This window comes from Pseudophryne corroboree, chromosome 6, assembly GCF_028390025.1.
Source record: "Pseudophryne corroboree isolate aPseCor3 chromosome 6, aPseCor3.hap2, whole genome shotgun sequence".
Taxonomy (NCBI): domain Eukaryota; kingdom Metazoa; phylum Chordata; class Amphibia; order Anura; family Myobatrachidae; genus Pseudophryne; species Pseudophryne corroboree.
In genome coordinates this window covers 180,078,052-180,100,182 of record NC_086449.1, presented here as the reverse complement: position 1 = coordinate 180,100,182, position 22,131 = coordinate 180,078,052, and the positions used below count along the sequence as shown (strand labels likewise).

Genomic DNA, 22,131 nt, shown 5'->3' with positions numbered 1-22,131 from the left:
GTGTTTTTCCCCTTATAGCTGCTGTATAGTTAATACTGCGCCTAATTAGTGCCCCCCTCTCTTTTTTAACCCTTTCTGTAGTGTAGTGACTGCAGGGGAGAGCCAGGGAGCTTCCCTCCAACGGAGCTGTGAGGGAAAATGGCGCCAGTGTGCTGAGAAGATAGGCTCCGCCCCCTTATCGGCGGCCTTATCTCCCGTTTTTCTATGTATTCTGGCAGGGGTTAAATGCATCCATATAGCCCAGGAGCTATATGTGATGCATTTTTTGCCATCCAAGGTGTTTTTATTGCGTCTCAGGGCGCCCCCCCCCAGCGCCCTGCACCCTCAGTGACCGGAGTGTGAAGTGTGCTGAGAGCAATGGCGCACAGCTGCAGTGCTGTGCGCTACCTTGTTGAAGACAGGACGTCTTCTGCCGCCGATTTTCCGGACCTCTTCTGCCTTCTGGCTCTGTAAGGGGGCCGGCGGCGCGGCTCTGGGACCCATCCAAGCTGGGCCTGTGATCGTCCCTCTGGAGCTAATGTCCAGTAGCCTAAGAAGCCCAATCCACTCTGCACGCAGGTGAGTTCGCTTCTTCTCCCCTTAGTCCCTCGATGCAGTGAGCCTGTTGCCAGCAGGTCTCACTGAAAATAAAAAACCTAAACTAAAACTTTCACTAAGAAGCTCAGGAGAGCCCCTAGTGTGCACCCTTCTCGTTCGGGCACAGAGATCTAACTGAGGCTTGGAGGAGGGTCATAGGGGGAGGAGCCAGTGCACACCAGATAGTCCTAAAGCTTTCTTTAGATGTGCCCAGTCTCCTGCGGAGCCGCTATCCCCATGGTCCTTACGGAGTCCCCAGCATCCACTTAGGACGTTAGAGAAATGTTACTTGTGCCTGGGCCAAGTCCATCCACCTGCCAAACAGGGCTGGGATAAGGTATAGACAGAAGAGGTATATGTATCCTATTCAACCATAACATTAAAATGACCTGCCTAATATTGTGTAATTCCATAATAGCTCTGGTACAATGAGGCATTGATTCTACAAGACCTCTGAAGGTGCAGGGCAGCTTCTGCAGCAGAGAGGGGGACCTTGGCTGCAGAGCGACTTCTGCAGCCGGAGAGACCTTGGCCGGCAATACGGTTCCAGCGGGGGGGTGGCTTGGATGCGACACTCCCTAAGATGCCATGGGGGGCGCCGCTGAAGTTATCTTCCTGCAAGCTGCTGCAGTGACTCTAAGGCTCTAAGGTGCTCGGCAGAGGAAGGAGGGGGAAAGGGCACTGCAGGGGGACCCGACAAATAATGTCCTTGAAATGATAAAAATAAATATATATATATATATATATATATATATATATATATATATGGAGTAAAAAGGTTCTCATGGGAGCCAATCAGCCTTTAGATTAATAATATTTAACAATATTTAAAAGGTTTTTATTTATACACAAATAAAAGGTACTTGTAACCTAAAAATTCGACATTGATACAATTGTCTAAAAATTCAGTAAAACGATTTCACAATCTTATACATAGACATTTTTAGTTGATATGAGGAATTTATAGTCAGGTAATCACAATCAGAACTTGAAAAGGACGTGTATCCAACCAGATGCTTGTGGTGGTGACTTTTTTGACCCAATACTGCGAAACCCAACGCGTTTCGTCCGTTAGGACTTCATCAGGGGTTTACAATCCATTTTTGTGAGAAAATAATTTACCACTGGTTAGGACGGGATTAAATTCCTAATGCTACATCCAATCACATGTTCTTTTCAAATGATGTGGTGTCTAAATTGGCTTCATCAAAACAAAAATTTACAATTAAGTTGAAGTCAGATGTTGTGATTTTCCCTAATTTCCTCAAGGAGAGTGGAACCTTATAATCCACCTCTGCTCCAATAAGTATCTCCAAAAAATGGGGTTCTTTTAGAGATCTCCAATCTTGAACCGCACTATTCCTTTTTCACAGGAACCGGCATAACTTCACAGGTAGCTGTGTTCCTGTGAAGTTATGCCGGTTCCTGTGAAAAAGGAATAGTGCGGTTCAAGATTGGAGATCTCTAAAAGAACCCCATTTTTTGGAGATACTTATTGGAGCAGAGGTGGATTATAAGGTTCCACTCTCCTTGAGGAAATTAGGGAAAATCACAACATCTGACTTCAACTTAATTGTAAATTTTTGTTTTGATGAAGCCAATTTAGACACCACATCATTTGAAAAGAACATGTGATTGGATGTAGCATTAGGAATTTAATCCCGTCCTAACCAGTGGTAAATTATTTTCTCACAAAAACGGATTGTAAACCCCTGATGAAGTCCTAACGGACGAAACGCGTTGGGTTTCGCAGTATTGGGTCAAAAAAGTCACCACCACAAGCATCTGGTTGGATACACGTCCTTTTCAAGTTCTGATTGTGATTACCTGACTATAAATTCCTCATATCAACTAAAAATGTCTATGTATAAGATTGTGAAATCGTTTTACTGAATTTTTAGACAATTGTATCAATGTCGAATTTTTAGGTTACAAGTACCTTTTATTTGTGTATAAATAAAAACCTTTTAAATATTGTTAAATATTATTAATCTAAAGGCTGATTGGCTCCCATGAGAACCTTTTTACTCCATATCTATCTTTGATACCTTATCTGACAGAGGGTATTTCTTATTGGTTTGAGACTAGTGGTAAAGCGCAGAAAAGGGTTACCTCTTGTTTTGTGATAGATATATATATACACACAGGTATATATATAGACAAGAGTCCAACAATGTGGAGGTGCACTCATCCAATCAAGCGATTTCCAGCAACTTTTCTTTTTCACAATAGCTTTATTTCAGTCGATATTCGGCTTTTTAGGTTGACGTTTCGATCCTCAATATAGGATCTTTATCAAGACAAGCTCCCATTTATACACAATAGTTTGAAAGCATCATACATTGATTGCTATAAAGAAACAAAAAAGATAAGATAAAAATTCATACAATAACAAAAAACAAAAACATAAATGGACTACCACGCCCCTCTAACTATTTAAAAAAGGAGACTCCACTGGCACCAAGTGCGGGTCAGACAAACAACACCAAGTCTCTGTCCGTGATCACCGAGCGTGGACACCTACACCACAGGCGTGAGTCACCATACTCTAATATGTAGTATCCAAACTTATAGAATATGGTGCAGCTATACAACATAACAGGGTCAATGACGTCGTACACTTACTCAGAACAATCAATATGTCATGTTCAGACAGTGTCAAGGCTGCATGGCTAATACGGCAATATTCAAATAAAGATTCTGTAAAAGTGAAAAGAATATATCTATACGTGTACGTCCACAGACAAACACATATACAACCAAAAATCTACACATAAGAAGGGCCACCAGTGGGTAAGCACAAGCTGTAATACTTACATATGTGATTACTTAAACTCACAGTCATAGAGCAACTCAGACAACCAAGGTAATCACTGTGGAAAAGAAGTACCATAGGCTCATGCCTCAATTCACTGGATGCCCAAATGCAAATATCATATAGCCCAATGCACTGTATAGTACTCACCTACGGTGATCTAGTCCTCACAACCTCTACAGCCACACTGCTTAAACTGGTATGATATCCTTAAATACCCCTTAACAGGAAATGACTGGTGCACATACGTAAAAGGACCCCACTGTAGCTCTCCTACTCAGTGGTGGACCTACCGAATACAAAAATGTAACCTATAACTCCTACACATTCATAGCCGCCAAGACATCCGCCTACCATGATGTTAAACACAGCACAAACGGCTCAATCAGCCGATCGCGCCGTCCGTGGAACGCAATGCGTTCCAAGACCCGGAAACCAGAAGTGCTGTGTACTTCGGTAACACTCTCAACGGTGGCCGCTGAGATGCAAAAAGCTGTTGCTTAATGGGAACGAACAGCACTCAGCCGACATATCTAACTGTGGTGGCACCTTTAGATACATAAGCCTCAGTAAAAATGGGGCACAGTGACTGGAAATGACAGGTCACATAGGTTCCCCCGCATTGTATCGAGGGGACTACCCTCTGTGAAGTAATCACAGAGAAAGTAACACATATACATATACACACATATAAAAGAAAAAAGGATGGTACCCAATTGCGCTAAGAGAATTAAAGATCAGCATCTCTAGAAGAACCTCCTGTTAGCAAAGGTTCGGGTGAAATAAGCAAACAAATAGATATGAGGGCGCTTACATGTATGGTACTGTTTCGAAAATATTAGTACATCAGTTTAAAACAAAGCAATTTTCAATAGCATAGAATAAAATTTATTCATAAAAGTACAGAATAAAACATACAGTAATACGTCTTTGTGATTTTACAGAGGACGTCTTCGGATATATCCAGTTTTACATTCAGTTTTTAGTGTATTTCTTTGTTGAAACATACGATACAATAGATCGATCCAACTCGTTTAGTCTCTATCAGGACTTCATCAGGGGTACGTTATCAAAATGCTCAAACAGTGATGAAATGTATTCAAACCAGGTTATCTGGATATGATACCAGACTAATAACTAGTATAAAAAATCTCAGCGTGGAGACAAGTGTGCTGCAGAGGGCAAAATTATCACTTTCCGAAATACTGTCTTCTCAAAAAGACCAATTTTTTGGAAGTGATCATTTTCTGATGGGGGCCTAATGAATTAATACTGAAAAAAAATGTGATAGAATACAATGAGAAATGAAAACGAAAACTTCTCATTGCACAATTTTTTCATGATGTCATGTTCCTCAAGCTATTCCTGAACAGGCTTTGCAGTATGGCAGGGTGTATTATCCCCTGAAAAAAGCAACTGCTATTAAGGAATACTAAGGAATTGCCATGGCGGGGTGTACTTGGTATGCAAAAATGTTTTGGTATCTGTCAAAGTGACATCCACATGAATGCCAGGACCCAAGGTTTCCCAGCAGAACACTGCCAGGAGAATCACACTACCACCGCCAGCTTGCCTTCTGCCCTTTGTGATACAGTATCTCTTCTGTGGGATAGGACAAGATGGCCTAGCCTTCACGTCCCACAGGCATCAATAAGCTTTGGACTCCTATGGCCCTGTTGTCGTTCACCGACTGACCTGCCGAGATGCTCTGAACCCAAGTTCTCTGGCCACCACAATTTGGCCCTTGTATACATTCCTCAGATCCTTACACTTGCCCATTTTTCCTGTTTTCAGCACATCAACCTCAAGATCTAAATAACTGTTTACTTGCTGCCTAATATATTCCACCCCTTTACAAGTGTTATTGTAATGAGATAATTAATGCTGTTCACTTCACTTGCTTTAATGTTATATCTGATTGGTGTAGATAAGATCATTTAAAAAGTTAAACCGATGTGCATCGCACTACTGCATTTGGTTGGTCCCCCCAGGGCAAATGAAAATGCACTATAATCATTTGCTCTCTGGAGATGCTTCAACAACCTATAACATGAGAACTTTGCAGAAATCTAAATGTCACATCTCCAGAGTCCAAAAACCCATCACTTTAGAACCACTCTCACCTTCCACTGCCACAATAGGGATAGCATACTTGGGAGAGGGTATGGGACTCACCCATTAGGTCGACACCTATTGGTCGACAGTGGCTAGGTCGACACTAGAAAAAGGTTGACACAGCCATTAGGTCGACGTGGACAAGGTCTACATGAGTTTATCATTTTTTTTTGTATTTTCTTCGTAAAGTGACTGGGAACCCCAATTAGTGCACCATGCTTGTGGCAAGGTGCCTAGCTGCGCTGGCGCAGGTTACCGTTCCCAATCGTAGTCCACCTAGAACGTAAAGTATGAAAAAGTTCAAAAAATATTTTAAAAAAAAAAAACTCATGTCGACCTTCCTGTATGTCGACCATGTTCACGGTGACCTGAGGGTCATGTCGACATATTTCTAGTGCAAACCTATTCACTGTCGCCCTAAGTGGTGTCGACCTAGAGTCCGGATACCCTTGGGAGATAACACCCTTACCAACCCCTAACATACTTTACTTTATCTTGAAATTATAAATAATCAAGAAATAATTGCCTGTTTAACTTCACTTTTTTATTGCTGGACAGATCCAGCAAGCGACTGCACATCTGCACCCCACGCCTGTACTTCGATGGCCTGCGCTGAATTTGCACATCTGCTAAACATTCTGTGCCTGCATGTATGCAGATCTGCGTGTAGCCACAGATGGACAGACACGTGCATAAAAATTAATCAACAAATCATTAACTAGTGTTCACTCTAGGAATTTTTTAGGGCAGGGTGCTGATCACGGGGAGGGCACATTTTTCATTCGGGAGGGCACATTTTTCATTCGGGGGGGCACATTTTTCAGTTAGAAGGCAAAATTAGGTACATACTATAATGCTTGGCCCTCCCATCCCCAAATGTTAAAGAATGGACAGTGCGCGCCGAAGGCGCGCCGCAAAAATTTAGGGGCGTTGTTTTTCACACAGTAGTGCAGCTAATACACACTGCACCAGGTAGAACCTCCTATACACATTGCACCAGGTAGAGAGCACTGAGACACACTGCACCAGGTAGAGAGCACTGAGACACACTGCACCAGGGAGAGAGCACTGAGACACATTGCACCAGGGAGAGAGTACTGAGACACATTGCACCAGGGAGAGAGCACTGACACACATTGCACCAGGGAGAGAGTACTGAGACACACTGCACAAGGTAGAGAGCACTGAGACACATTGCACCAGGTAGAGAGCACTGAGAAACATTGCATCAGGTAGAGAGCACCGAGAAACATTGCACCAGGTAGAGAGCACTGAGGCACACTGCACCAGGTAGAGAGCACTGAGACACATTGCACCAGGTAGAGAGCACTGAGACACACTGCACCAGGTAGAGAGCACTGAGACACATTGCACCAGGGAGAGAGCACTGAGATTGAAGTTTACCGCTGCAGTACTTACAAGGTAAATTTAGCCCCCCTTACACTGATATACACACAGCACTGTATCACTGAGACCCCCATACACTGATTATATACACAGCACTGTATCACTGAGCCCCCATACACTGATATACACACAGCACTGTATCACTGAGACCCCCATACACTGATTATATACACAGCACTGTATCACTGAGACCCCATACACTGATTATATACACAGCACTGTATCACTGAGACCCCCATACACTGATTATATACACAGCACTGTATCACTGAGCCCCCATATACTGATTATATACACAGCACTGTATCACTGAGACCCCCATACACTGATTATATACACAGCACTGTATCACTGAGACCCCATACACTGATTATATACACAGCACTGTATCACTGAGACCCCCATACACTGATTATATACACAGCACTGTATCACTGAGCCCCCATATACTGATTATATACACAGCACTGTATCACTGAGACCCCCATACACTGATTATATACACAGCACTGTATCACTGAGACCCCATACACTGATTATATACACAGCACTGTATCACTGAGACCCCCATACACTGATTATATACACAGCACTGTATCACTGAGACCCCCATACACTGATTATATACACAGCACTGTATCACTGAGCCCCCATATACTGATTATATACACAGCACTGTATCACTGAGACCCCCATACACTGATTATATACACAGCACTGTATCACTGAGACCCCCATACACTGATTATACACACACATAGGACATAGATATAGGTGACGGCCTCTGGCAGGCGGCTCTCACCTCTCTTCCCGGAGACTCCTAGACCGTGCGCGGAATACCAGCTGTCGGGGACATCAGCGCGGCCGTTTGCTCCGGTGGTGTCGGGATCTTTCTCGGAGTCCGGGCGGTGTAGGGATCTCTGAGGCTGGGTCCGGCGGCGTACGGCTGGGTCCGGCGGCGCGGTCCGGCGGCGTACGGCTGGGTCCGGCGGCGCACGGCTGGGTCCAGCGGGGCGGCAGGGCGCGCAAAAACGGGCAGGGCGGGATTTAGCAGTCTAAAAAAGGGGCAGGGCGCAGCGCCCTGTGAAAGAAACCTAGAATGAACACTAATTAACGTTTATGCTACAAAATCAATCCGTATCACTGACACAATGTCAGGAAGAACACACAGAGACCGTAATATACTGAAAAAACACAAAGGGACATATTTATCACAATCCGCATCTCAGATGTGGATGGAATGTGATAAATTTGCCCCAATCTGCAATGCAATAATTGAATACATTGCAGGGATGTATCAATTATCACATGGAGGGACAGAGCTCGCGAGAGAGCTATGTCCCTGCAAATTCGGTTACCACAATTCTCAGGGTATTTTTGTGAAAAATAACCGAGACTATACCGCACATGTGCCGCTGGGTAACCCCCCCGCCAACACTTATATGTACTTTCCAGCCTGGGACATATGCTGTAAACTGAAAAGTGATAAGCTGGTTTATAGCACAGCTGACAGGGGTCACAAAGCAGGAGCCCATTGACCAGCAGATGGAGGAGAGACTCAGCGATCACCGTTCACTGTCACCGATCACTGGATCCCTGGGTGCAGGTGAGTAATTTTTTTTTAGTGTTCAAAGCTGATCACAGAGAATGGCTCCCAGCTCTTTTTTATTTATTTATAATAAAAAAAAATTATATAATTTTTTTATATAACTATTGCGCTATCCTCTTCTCTCTTGTTTGTTCATCCCAGCTCTACTCTGCCTGTCAGAGCAGAACAAAAGTCAGAGAACTGGGAGGGAATCCTGCTTAACGCTAATTCAAGATTGTGTTTTTATCACAGGGCTCCCTGGGAAAATGCAATCTCATTTCTAAAACGATGCAAATTTAAGGGCTTGGAGGAGAATTTTGCTAACTCTACTCCAATTGGTCTGTAGTTACATGTAGGTGACAAAAATAATGTTAATACATATACCCATAACAATCAAAAAAAGAATACAGAGAAAAGAGGGGAGAAAACAAGATGAAAGCAAGATAAGGAGAGAGAGAGAGAGAGAGAGAGAGAGAGAGAGAGAGAGAGAGAGAGAGAGAGAGAGAGACCTTCACAGAATTGGACAGCAGATAAGAAACACTTGACCCATCTAGTTTGGCACTTTTTTTTTTACCTTTTGGTAACCTCAACCCTATTTGAGCCTTAGTTTTTTGTAAGGATATTTATATGTCTATCGTAATCATGTTGAAACTGCTCTACCGACTTACCCTCTACCACCACTGATGAGAGGCTATTCCACCTATCCACTACCCTTTCTGTTAAGTCATTTTTTCTCAAATTTCCCCTGAACCTTCCTCCCTCCAGTTTCAGCTCATGTCCTCGTGTTCTAATACTTCTCTTCCTTTGAATAATGTCTCACTTCTGTACCGTGATATAACCCTTGGTATATTTGAAAGTTTCTATCATGTCCCCCCTGTCCCTTCCCTGCTCTAAACTTTACATGTTAAAAACTTTTAGGGATGTCTTGTCTACATCATAGTGAAACATGGCTTGTTTGTTACTCACCAAGACCCTGCCCATAAAGGACTGTGCTGAAAGCAGCAACTCCACGAAGTGTCTCACCCGGGTGCTGACATCAGTGCGCCCATCCGTCCTTTCCTCATTCTCTGTCGGCTGTCCAGAAGCAGGTGCTAGTGTGCATCTCTAGAACACAGTGACCACATAAACCTGATTACAGTATTTACACAGAATTATCATTATCAATTGTTGAACAATGATAAGATAAAGAGCAGTAACACCCTACAATACTGCATCAGCCCTGTGCTTGGACGAATTGCATCTAAAGTAGCACAAAGCAGGTGCTTGTTATTCTGTGGAAGCAGAGAAAACTACAGTATTTCTCGGGTCTGGGTAAATACCGGAACGGTCTGGACCCTTGAAAGCCTGACTGGACCGGCTCCCTGCCGCGACCTCTGCCTCTGTGGAACTTGCAGTGCATGTCTCCGACAGGCTGTGTCCCATACAGGGGGTGACTATGACAACTGTCAACAGGGAGGGAGAGATTGCAGCGTAATGTCTCTCTCCTCATCAGGGGCATTTTAACAGAAGAATGGGCCCGCGTGCAGACTCCAGGGTGACACCATAGCAGGGACAACTCTGTCCATAACTGCAGCAACTGCCGTTGCACTGTGAGCGCTGGCAGGGATTGCTGGCGGGGGGAGTCTTCCTACTTCACCTGACAATGGGGGACATTTACTAAGCAGTGATAAGAGTGGAGAAGTGAGCCAGTGGAGAAGTTGCCCATGGCAACCAATCAGCACTGAAGTAAGGCCCCCATTCCGAGTTGTTCGCTCGCTGCTATTTGTAGCAGAATTGCTAATAGGCTAAAATACATCTATAATTTGCATACTATAAAATGATACAGAGCTGCTGATTGGTTGATGGGGCAACTTCTCCACTGGCTCACTTCTCCGCTCTCATAACTGCTTAGTAAATGTCCCCCAATATCTGCCACTATAATACATCTCCCCCACAGTGTGCTGTATGGCAGTAAGCTCAGCAGTCAGCAGCCATGCCCACAAAACACTTAGCCCCTCCCAGTCCTTCTGAGTTCTATTGACTGATTAAACAGCACTGTAGCCATAAGTCCGGCTGATCAGAGTAGCAGGGCTAGTGCAGTAGCAACCACCGAAACCGTGCATCTCTTCAGCGCGGTCTATCATAGGAACCATCGATCTGCGCCCCTGTCCATATCGGCGTTGCTATCTAAAAGATAGCAGGCCGTTGTCAGGGGGCAATGTATGCTGACTGTTCCAACACCTGCAGCTGCCGATTTTGTCAGTTGCAGGGGGCAATGCCCTATCTCCACAGCATGGACAGAGCTGTCCCTGGCTGTGGTGGCGTGGGCAGCGGCTCCGGACTGCGCAGGAGATCTTGCATGAGTATTGAGATCCCGCGCATGCACAGTGGAGCTGGCAGGACAGGGAAACACAGCACATCAGCACTGATCTGATGCGCAGTGTGCTCAGGGGGGGCATCGCCAGAGGGGGGAGTTTTTACTCCCCAGCTTCGGCAGACAAGATGTTCTTACAGTGGTGTAACTATAGAGGGTGAAGGGGATGCAGCTGCTGTGGTGCCCGGCGGCTTGCCATAAATTATGCTTAGTTATTAAAAAAAATTATTTTGCCATCAGTTATATAACATTTTCCAAAACAGACTTTGGGACCTACTGCTAAACTGGCAGAAAATCCATGACACTTGCATCACTTAAAAAGGTGATTTAGCTACTGCAATTTTGTTAAACACAGTTATGTATGCAGCAAGCGATAAATCTGTGGTAAAAGGAGAGTTATGGTAGACTTACCATTGTTAACTCTCTTTCTGTGAGGTACACTGGATTCCACAGGAAAACATCGGGGTCTAGATTGGATCTTGATCCAGAGGCACCAACAGGCTAAAGCTTTAGGCTGTCCCAGGATTCATTGGGGCCACCTCTGTAACCCTGCCTCCAGGTATTGTGAGCCCAGTTTTGTCAACCAGTCCAATGTAGGAACAGGTAAGAGAGAAGGCAGATGTTAGTCACATACTGTAGAACCACATTCTAATGACAGGAGAAGGGTAGGTGCCCTGTGGAAACCAGTGTACCTCGCAGAAAGAGAGTTAATAATGGTAAGTGTACCATATATCTCCTTTTCTGCAGCAGGGTACACTGTGTTCCACAAGAAAACATCGGGGATGTCCAAAGGAAGCATCCTGGGAGGCGGAAGTATCAAAAGCATAGAACCTAATGAACGTGTTCACTGAGGACCACGTAGCCGTCTTACACAATTGTTCTGCATATGCGCCACGGCGGGCCGCCCAAGAAGGTCCAAAAGACCGAGTAGAATGGGCTTTAACAGCAGCAGGAGCTGGGAGTCCAGCCTGCGCATAAGCTTGTGCAATCACCATTCTAATACATCTGGCCAAGGTTTGCTTATTCGCAGGCCAGCCACATTTGTAGAAACCGAGCAGTACAAAAAGGGTATCTGACCTCCTGATAGAGGCTGTCCTCTTCACATATATACAGAGAGCCCTTACGACATCCAAAGACCGCTATTTGGAGGACAAATCTGAAGAGATAAAGGCCAGGGCCAAAATCTCTTGGTTAAGGTGAAAAGATGACAACATCTTAGGTAAATAACCCGGTCATGATGTAATATTAGAAAGGGTGGACGGCAGGACAAAGCGCCTAGGTCTGACACCCTTCTAGCAGAGGCAATAGCCAACAGAAAGAGGACATTGGCTGTGAGCCATTTAAGGTCCACTGACTCAAGAGGTTCAAAAGGAAACTCTTGCAGTGCATTCAGGACAATAGACAGATCCCATGGAGCCACCGGAGGGTCATAGGGAGGCTGAATCCTTAACATACCCTGAGTGAATGTATGAACGTCAGGTAGAGATGCAATTTTGCTCTGAAACCACACCGACAAGGCAGATATGTGAACCTTGAGGGAGGCCAGACAAAGGCCTAAGTCCAGGCCTTGCTGCAGGAAAGCCAGGATTCTGGATGTTTTGAGTCTACACATCATAGTTCTTATCAGCACACCAGGTAAAGTAAGAATTCCAGACCCTGTAATATATCCGGGCAGATGCCGGTTTCGGGATTTCAACATAGTTTGAATGACCGCCTCAGAGAATCCTTTGGCCCTCAGGAGTGATGCTTCAAGAGCCACGCCGTCAAAGTCAGTCTGGCCAGGTCTGGATAGAGACAAGGGCCCTATACGAGGAGGCCTGGTCGCTGAGGAAGTAGAAGAGGATGCTCTGTCGATAGACCCTGCAGGTCTGAGAACCAATGCCGACTGGGTCACGCCGGAGCGACTAGCAGTAGTATTCCTCCTTCTTGCTTGAACTTCCGCAGGACCCTGGGCAGGAGTGACACTGGAGGGAACATGTATGGCAGCCGAAAGTTCCATGGAATGGCTAGTGCATCCACGAACGCTGCTTGAGGATTCCTGGTCCTTGATCCGAAGACCGGAACTTTGTGATTGTGTCGAGACACCATCAGGTCTACTTCTGATAGGCCCCATGTGTCCACTAGGAGTTGAAAGACTTCTGGATGAAGACTCCACTCTCCGGCGTGTACGTCCTGACGACTGAGGAAGTCCACTTCCCAGTGTAGGACACCCGGAATGAACACTGCCGAATTGCTGGCAGATGGCATTCTGCCCATTGAAGGATTTTTTACACTTCCAACCTTGTCATGCGGCTTCGAGTGCCGCCTTGATGATTGATGTATGCCACTGTGGAGGCGTTGTCAGACCGTACTTGAACAGGCCTGTTCTGTACCAGAAGCAGGGCGATAGTTAACGCATTGAACACCGCCCGCAGCTCTAGAATGTTTATTGGGAGGAGAGACTCCTCCTTCATCCAACGACCCTGGAAAGAGTGTTGCTCCAACACCGCACCCCATCCCCGCAGACTGGCCTCCGTCAGCAGGACCCAGTCGGGGATCCAGAAGGAATGGCCCTTGCCACCAGGTCAGCGACTAACGAACCTCTGGAGTCAAAGTAATCATGCGAGATTTGATCCGATGAGGTAGGCCGTTCCACTTGGAAAGAATTAACCTCTACAGAGGGCGGGAATCCATCAGGCCATGCACTTACATCGCAAAGTGTAACAAAGGAAGCATCTTATCCTGTCCTGAAGCTTGACTGTATGTGTCCAGGAGTGCCCTTAGGTGCACCATGCTCTGAGCTGGGACCAGTGAGGATTTCATCCAATTGATGAGCAACCCGTGGGCTTGTAGGAAGCTTACCGTCAGTTGTAGATGACTGAGGAGGACATCATGGGAGTTTTACAGAATCAGCAAGTCGTCCAGATACGGCAGGATACTGACTCACTGGCGATGGAGATGTGCCATCATCACAGCCATGATCTTGGTGAAGATCCAAGGAGCCCTAGCCAGTCCAAATGGCAGAGACTGGAACTGATAGTGTAGGTTGCCAATAACAAACCGCAGATACTGCTGATGTGACTTGGCAATAGGTATATGCAGGTACGCATCCTGAATATCCAGGGATACCATATAGTCTCCAGGTTCCATCGCCAGTACAATTGAGCACAGCATCTCCATACGGAACTTGGACAATCTCACAAACTTGTTTAGTGATTTGAGGTTGAGTATAGGAGAGAACTCACAAACTGCTTCAGAGCTTGCGTCTTTAGTGGATCCGAAGGGATGACTGTGGTGCAAAACCTGCGAGGGGGATGTCTCCTGAAAGAGACTGCGTACCCGTGAGAGACAACATCTCGCACCCATGAGTCTGAAGTGGTCTTCAACCAGACCTGGGTGAACTGCAGAAGTCGTCCTCCCACTCTGGGATCCCCCAGGAGGAGGCCCGCCCCGTCATGCGGCAGGCTTTTCTTGTTTAGAAGCAGGCTGATGGGCCAACCAGGACTGCTTCGTCTTGGGCTCAGTGGTTATGGAAGCACGAGATTGTCTCGGGTATGCCTGACTTTTTGCTTTCCCTTGAGGTTGAAAGGAACGAAAAGTGGTAACTTTTGCCTTCTGTGCAGAAGGATTAGTATTTGGGAGAAAGGCAGTCTTGGCAGCCGCCAGTTCAGACACAATTTTATTTAGGTCTTCCCCAAACAATATGTCTCCCTTAAAAGGGAGTACCTCCAAGGTCTTTTTGGAGTCCAGGTCCACCTTCCATGACCTCAACCACAGAATACGGCGAGCCAGGACACCCGCCTCAGAGGACGCCTCTTGAATATAATAAGAAGAAGCGGTGGTGATGTGACACAGGTATTGTCTGGCATTGTCAGATATATCCTTGGGCAGCTCTTCCTCTAAAAACCTGAACCCATGCTTCAATACCTTTAGCGGCCCAGGAGGCAGCAATAGTGGGTCTATGTACAACACCTGTCAGGGAGTAAATAGATTTCAGGCATCCCTCCACACGCTTATGTGTCAGTTCTTTCAGTGAAGTGACAGTGGTGACAGGCAAGGCAGAGTTGATGACACCACTTGGCGGGTGACATGAAAATCCCCCGGCGCTGAATTTTCCCACTTGTTACAAAACTCTGCAGGTAGAGGGTAGCAAGCTAAGGCCCGTTTAGAGAGAGGGAATTTCTTCCCTGGATTAGACCAGGGTTCCTGCCTGATGTCAACCAAATGGTAAGGATGGGGTAACAGATTTTTAGCCATCTTCTGCCATTTAAACATGTCAGTTTTCTTGGTGACAGTAGTGGGTTCCTCATCATTAGTGATTTGTAGGATTTGCTTAATAGGAACCACTGGAGCAGGGATGTCAGTTTGCATTGTAGAATCCTCGTCAGAAATGCCTGATTCAGTGTCTGACAGGACAGTATGCTCCCCCTCCTCTTCAGATGAAACATCTGAGAGATTTGTGGATTGTGAGGAGGAAGCAGTCCGCTTAGATGACCCAGCGACACGGGAGTGACCGGAGGTAGATTTTTGTCTGACCAAGGAATGAGTCAATTATTTTTATTTTCGCCAATTATTTTTTGGCAATGAATGGGTTAATTAACACTCTCTCCAAAACACCAGAATCAATGTAAGAAAGATGGATGAGGGGGGAAGGAAGGGGGGGACGATGACAACTTTTAGGAGACAGATGGTCACATCCTCACCTCAGTAATGTTAGTGGGAATATCCCACTGTTATGTGGGCCACTGTCTGATCCTGCGGAATTCCGTCAGTGGACAGCCACAGAACACTTCAAGTTCTGTGTGTGGGTTGGCGGGCCACGAGCGGGAGTACAGGACAGCGCAGGACAGGGGTGGGCGTGAAGGAGCACGGTGTGACGTCAGCATGCCACACCGCAGCCAGGAACACAACACAGGGCGGCTAGGAGCACAGCGCAGGGCGGGCAGGAGGAAGCGCGGTGTGACGTCAGCACGTCACATCGCGAGCCGGCCGGTGCTGGGCGGGGCTGTGTCTTGGCAGCGCGACCGTCCATTACCCCCAGGAATTTCATTTTTACCCCATTTGCGGTAATTTACCCCTGTTCCTTGACCACTGCACTAGAGTACCCAGTAGGCTTGAGAACGTGACCCAGGGTGGCTCCTGATTGGAAACAGGAGTTGCGGACTGACTGGAGGGTGTATGACACATGGTACACAGACCATCATACACAGCTTCCCCCTCTGGTAAATCTTTGGCACATACTATGCATGATGCAGGGGCGTCCACAGATATACTGCCCTTCCTGTTAGACATTGTACACAAATGCACAGAGAATGGTTTAGTACGATGAAGCCAGACAGAGTATAATGCCTGCGAATAAATCCAATAGTATGTGACTGAGTCCCCAGTACACAACACCTGCAAATAAATCCAGTATTATGTGACTGAGTACACAGTAGAATACACTGATTAGGTAAGTGCTGTGATGCACTATATAAATGACCCTGACGCACTTAGTCCCTTAGAGTACAAAATATAGTGATAGATCTCTGGGAAACACTGAAAGTGAAACCTCACAGCAGATACAGGCACACACAGCCACAATACCAATGCAGATCATTATTAACACGACAATAAAACTGAACTGAACAATATATGTACATATATATATATATATATATATATATATATATATATATATATATACACACACACACACACACACACACACACACACACACACACACATTTTTATATATATATATATATATATATATATATATATAAAAAACACAGCTCGGTCTTAGACCGGAGGTATGTATCAGAATACTCGTACAATACATTCTGTATTTGGTACACTTTTTCTTAACTAATGCTGTCTGTATAGAGACATGTAGAATACTAAAGTGTAAAGTCACAGCAGGCAGCTTTACAATGGAGACCTTGCCCTGCAGTCCCAGAGACTAGCCGCAGCGTCTCAGTCAGGGAGTGTGGGAGAGTGTGAGGAAGCTCCATGGTGGTAAGAACTGCAGTAGATGTCACCCTGGGCCGAGGAGAGGCTACAGGTCAAGCGCCGACTCCCCTGTGCTGGACCTCACCACCGGTACTATGGAGCCTTATCAATAGGGGCGTTAGTACATCCGACCTGTACTCCTATGCCCTGGCGGATATAATGGGGTCCCTGTTCTGCGACAGTGTACACGCCAGCGTCGCAGTCCGTCTCCCTAGACTGCGATCAGGAACGCAATTTAGTGGCGGGTCTCGCCTGGGGGACCCTCTTACCTCCTCCCCGTAGCAGCCACGCGAACAAGGAAAGCACCTGAGACCGTGTGCCTAAAGCCGGAGCGTCTTCGCCGCAAGTACCCAGGAACTGAGCAGCGGGAGTATGCAACGTCACATGGGAGGTGATGGAGCTGCTGCGCTGAAGTGTTACCATGACATACAGCGCTGCAGCCCAGTTTTGAAGACATTTTCTGTCAGAAAAAGCTTTTTCAGGACTGCCCAGTGCAGCCCTCCTGTTAGGTGACCTGCTGCTACAGGCACCAACTCGAAACTGGAGGTGCAGTTACAGACGAGGCCCCAATGCATCCTGGGACAGCCTAAAGCTTTAGCCTGTTGGTGCCTCTGGATCAAGATCCACTCTACACCCCGATGTTTTCCTGTGGAAAACAGTGTACCCCGCTGCAGAAAAGTTCTTTATTGTACAAAAGTAGAAGCATTTGCTTCTAATCCATGTCTGGCCAACCAGTGGCTCTCCAGTTGATTTGAAGCTACACATCCCAGCATGCTGTACCACAGTTTTAGCATTCCCTAATAGCAAAACTGTGGCAGGGCATGCTGGGACATTTTTTTACAACAGCTGGCGAGCCACAGGTTGGCAAGTCCTGCTCTAATCTATGGCTACAAGTGTACTAAACACTGGGAGTGATTCAGACCTGATCATCGGGCAGGAGCGGTCCTTGGTGCGGGCAAGCAGTGCCTTTGCCCGGGGCGCTGCGGCCTGGGGGCGCGGCCGCAGTCACCCCGGAGGCACCGCCGCCTGCCCGCACTCCGCTCCCCGCTCCACGGCTGCAGCAGACGCCGTGGGCTGTGTGGGCGTCCGCTGCAGCCGGCTCCAGGCACAGACACTAGAGGTCGTTATTGACCTCTAGTGTCTGTGCGGCGCTATGGGAGAGACGTCATTGACGTCTCTCCCATAGAGAGGAGCGGGCGGCCAGACTGACGGAGCAGCAGCAGCAGAAGAAGCAGGAGCGGGGCAGTGGTAAGTATTGTTTTTATTATTTTGTGTGTGTGTGTGTTTGTAAGCGGGGGGCACAGCGACAGGGGGCAAATAAAGAGGGGGCACAACTACTGGGGGCAAATAAAGAGGAGGCACAAATACTGGGAGCAAATAAAGAGGGGGCACAACTACTGGGGGCAAATAAAGAGGAGGCACAAATACTGGGGACACAACTACTGGGGGCAAATAAAGAGGAGGCACAAATACTGGGGACACAACTACTGGGGGCAAATAAAGAGGAGGCGCAAATAAAGAGGGGGCACAACTACTGGGGGCAAATAAAGAGGAGGCACAAATACTGGGAGCAAATAAAGAGGGGGCACAATTACTGGGGGCAAATAAAGAGGGGGCAAATCAACTGGGGGGCACAGCAGTGGCGTCACAAGGCGGGTGCGGGGGGTGCGGCCCGCACCCGGGTGTGACACCTGGAGGGGGTGACACCAAATGTCAGCTCCTCCGTAGTGACAGGAGCCAGGTGCTGCAGTGTGAAATTCCGCTACAGCACCCGGCTCCTGTCATAGCAGAGGAGCCGACAGCACACTCAGACCGTCTCTGGGGGAAGCCCAGCATCTCCGGAGATGCTGGGCACGCCCCCAGAGTGACGATACCAGTATCCCCGTGAAGCCACGCCCCCTAGCTGTACGGCCACGCCCCTTTTTTGCCGCGATCGCGGCAGTACATCAGGGGCGCGCACCGGGTGTCACCACACCTGGTGACGCCTCTGGGGCACAGCTACTGTGAGCATAACTGGCCACGCCCCTCCCCTATGAAGCCACGCCCCCCGCACACTAACTGTTTTGCCACGGAGAGGGGGGGGGGGGCGCCAGTGGAAACTCTCGCACTGGGCGCCACAAGGGGTAGAACCGGCCCTGTCATCGGGCTGCTAAATTTGTTGTGCTGCATTCAGATACTCGCCGCCCAAGGGGAGTGTATATTCGCTCAGTCAGTGGACAGCTGCAAATCCATTCGCACCTCACTCACCAGTGAATGATTTTTCCACTGTGTGCAGTCTGTGCGAAGCCCAGGACGTACTACTCCAGTGCGAAAAGTACAGGATGATCGGGTCCGGAGCTGACGTCACACACCCTCCCTGAAAACGCTTGGGAACACCTGCGTTTTCCCTGACACTCCCAGTAAACGGTCAGTTACCAACCCCAAATAGCCTCTTCCTTTCAATCACCTTGCAAACGCCACTGCGATCGAAATTTTCACACCGGCCTGTTGCTGTTCGGCGATGCCTGTTGTTGTTTGCCGAAGCGCATGCACAATGCGGTGCATGCACAGTCTATCGCTGTGCGCCCGCTGTGCAAAAATGCACAGCAGCAATCAGATTGCATCACCCCCTATGTTCAGCCTATAAAATAGAGGATAACACAATGTACTACTGCATACATATTAGTCTGGAAGAAATGGAAATAGTGTATGTGCTTAGCACCTGTAAATTATTTGCCTAATAAGGAGACCACAGAACACTGAAATGTTGCTGTATGTTTTAGTTAGCCATGGAGCAATAACATTAATATAACAAAGAATATATGTTTCTTTGTTTTTTTACTGAAAAATAAACTTAAAACCATAATTTAAATGTGTTCCAGGTTTTATACACTTTAACTCCTAATGGCACTTACAATATCAACTATCATTACCTGTTTGATCCATGGGACAAGATGTGTCTGCACTATTCTCCACAGCAATATGAGAGTCAGGCCACCAAGAAGCACAGCAGCTGATGAAATGAGAAAAGTCTTCTGCTCCACTTCACAATGGGTGTGTAAGATCCACTTACTCATTTCTAGCTCTCTTAGGGGTAGATTCCAAGAGGTAGATTTACTGCTTCCAAGCAGGAAAAATGGAGGAGTTCCCCATAGCAACCAATCAGAGGCTGTCTAAACTTTTCCTAGAATGTACTAGATAAAACATAGATCGAATCTGATTGGTTGTTGGTTGCTATGGGCAAGACTTTGCCAATTTACATTTTTAGAAGCCTTAGCAAATCTACCACTTGGTCTAGTGAGCAGCACTAGGAGAAAGCGTTATAGAATATGTGCAGTGTGACAGCTGCAGCTGCCAAGGGCTGCAAGGTTTTGATGAATTATAATGCCACAGCCATTTAGCAGTCATTTCCAGTTATGTAATTGGAGATGTACTAAACCATTGAAAGCCATAGAGTGAAGAAGTTGCCCATAGCATTCAATCAGCAACTAACTTTTGTATTATAGACTGCTAGATAAATGATAGCAAGAAAATATTTGGTCACTATGGGCATCTTCACTTTATCTTGTTCAAAGGTTTGTACATGTCCCCAGTAGTCACCTAAAAATGTGCAAAGATCAGTGGTACTTACGTTTTTTTGTCCAGAACCCAGTTAATATGTGAATCAGCTTTGAAATCCTTATTCTAATTTAAATAGTAACTGGACTTCCTTTAAGTTGTTCATAAAAGTAATATTACAACACTCTGGAGGTGTCATTTAGCACAGTACAGTATGTGTAAACTGGCAGCTACACAGTACAAAATCAAATTTGGTCCATATTAGAGATGAGCGGGTTCTGTTCGTTGAGATCTGAACCCCCCCGAACTTCACCTATTTTACACGGGTCCGAGGCAGCCTCGGATCTTCCCGCCTTGCTCGGTTAACCCGAACGCGCCCGAACGTCATCATCCCGCTGTCGGATTCTCGCGAGATTCGTATTCTATATAAAGAGCCGCGCGTCGCCGCCATTTTCACTCGTGCATTGGAGATTGAACGGAGAGGACGTGGCTGCGTTCTCTCCCTGAAAAGCTCCGTACCTGTGCTCAGTGTGCTGCAAATATCTACATTCTCTGCCTGAAAACGCTCCATATCTGTGCTCAGTGTGCTGCAAATATCTGTGCTCAGTGTGCTGCATTGTGGGGACCACCAGTATATAATTATAGTAGTACAGTACAGTAGGCCATTGCTGTATCTTGCAGCTCTGTGTCAAGTATACTATCCATATCTGTGATGCATTATTGTAAGCAGTATATAGTAGGACAGTGCAGCATTTTGGTGACCAGCAGTATACATATAGTACAGTACAGTAGGCCATTGCTGTATCTTGCAGCTCCGTGTCAGACTCAGTTCTAGTATCTGATCAGTGCTCAATATCTGCTGCATTGTTGTGACCAGTATATAGTAGTACAGTGCAGAATTGTGGTGACCACCAGTATATAGTAGTACAGTACAGTAGGCCATTGCTGTATCTTGCAGCTCTGTGTCACTTCTAGTATCCTGATCAGTGCTTAATATCTGTGCTCTGTGTCAGTGCTGCACTGTGGTGACCAGTATACTACAGTACAATAGTCCAGTGCTGTTCTCGCTGCTCAGTGTCAGTTCTCCGTAGTATCATCAGTGATCACTATAATCAGTTCTCAGTATTATCAGTGCGCTGTTAGACGTGTGCCCGTTTTCCGCCATTAGTGCAGTGGGATTTAGACAATTGATGAAGTTATTGTGTCCCCGGTACAAAATCCCATCTAGATTCCACTTCACTAGGCAGGCGATAGCGAGATTTTACCAATTAATATCAGTGATTTATAATTATTAATTACAGTGATCTTGCCAAATAATTCCAGTGATTTTGTCATTTTCTTCCAGTGATTTGGACCAATAATACCATTGATTAGAACGAATAATTCCAGTGATTTTGTCATTTTCTTCCAGTGATTTGGACCAATAATACCATTGATTAGAACGAATAATTCCAGTGATTTTGACATTTTCTTCCAGTGGTTTGGACCAATAATACCATTGATTAGAACGAATAATTCCAGTGATTTTGTCATTTTCTTCCAGTGATTTTGGACCAATAATACCATTGATTAGAACGAATAATTCCTGTGACATTGAGGTGTTTGTGTCACTTAGCTTAGCCGTTCAGTGACCACAGTGCACCTCTTTTTATCTTTTCTTCTTTTCTTTGCATCATGTGCTGTTTGGGGCCAATTTTTTGAAGTGCCATCCTGTCTGACACTGCAGTGCCACTCCTAGATGGGCCAGGTGTTTGTGCCAGCCACTTGGG

General features: G+C 46.3%; 1 protein-coding gene across 6 annotated transcripts in view; it reads right to left on the bottom strand.

Annotated features, from left to right (window-relative positions):
* KCNU1 (potassium calcium-activated channel subfamily U member 1) overlaps positions 1 to 19,949 on the bottom strand; it is a 513,844-nt gene extending 493,895 nt beyond the window's left edge. For 5 of the 6 annotated variants that reach the window (XM_063925441.1, XM_063925446.1, XM_063925442.1 and 2 more), the window contains exons 1-2: positions 19,738 to 19,949; positions 9,468 to 9,605 (exon numbers count right to left, since the gene is read on the bottom strand). In XM_063925441.1, coding sequence (XP_063781511.1) covers positions 9,468 to 9,605; positions 19,738 to 19,881 — 282 coding nt within the window. In that variant the 5' untranslated portion in view covers positions 19,882 to 19,949. Of the gene's footprint in view, positions 1 to 9,467; positions 9,606 to 19,737 lie in introns of those variants that run through there. The other variant, XM_063925447.1, reaches the window with a different exon arrangement.
* Between the last annotated feature and the right edge of the window lie 2,182 nt (positions 19,950 to 22,131).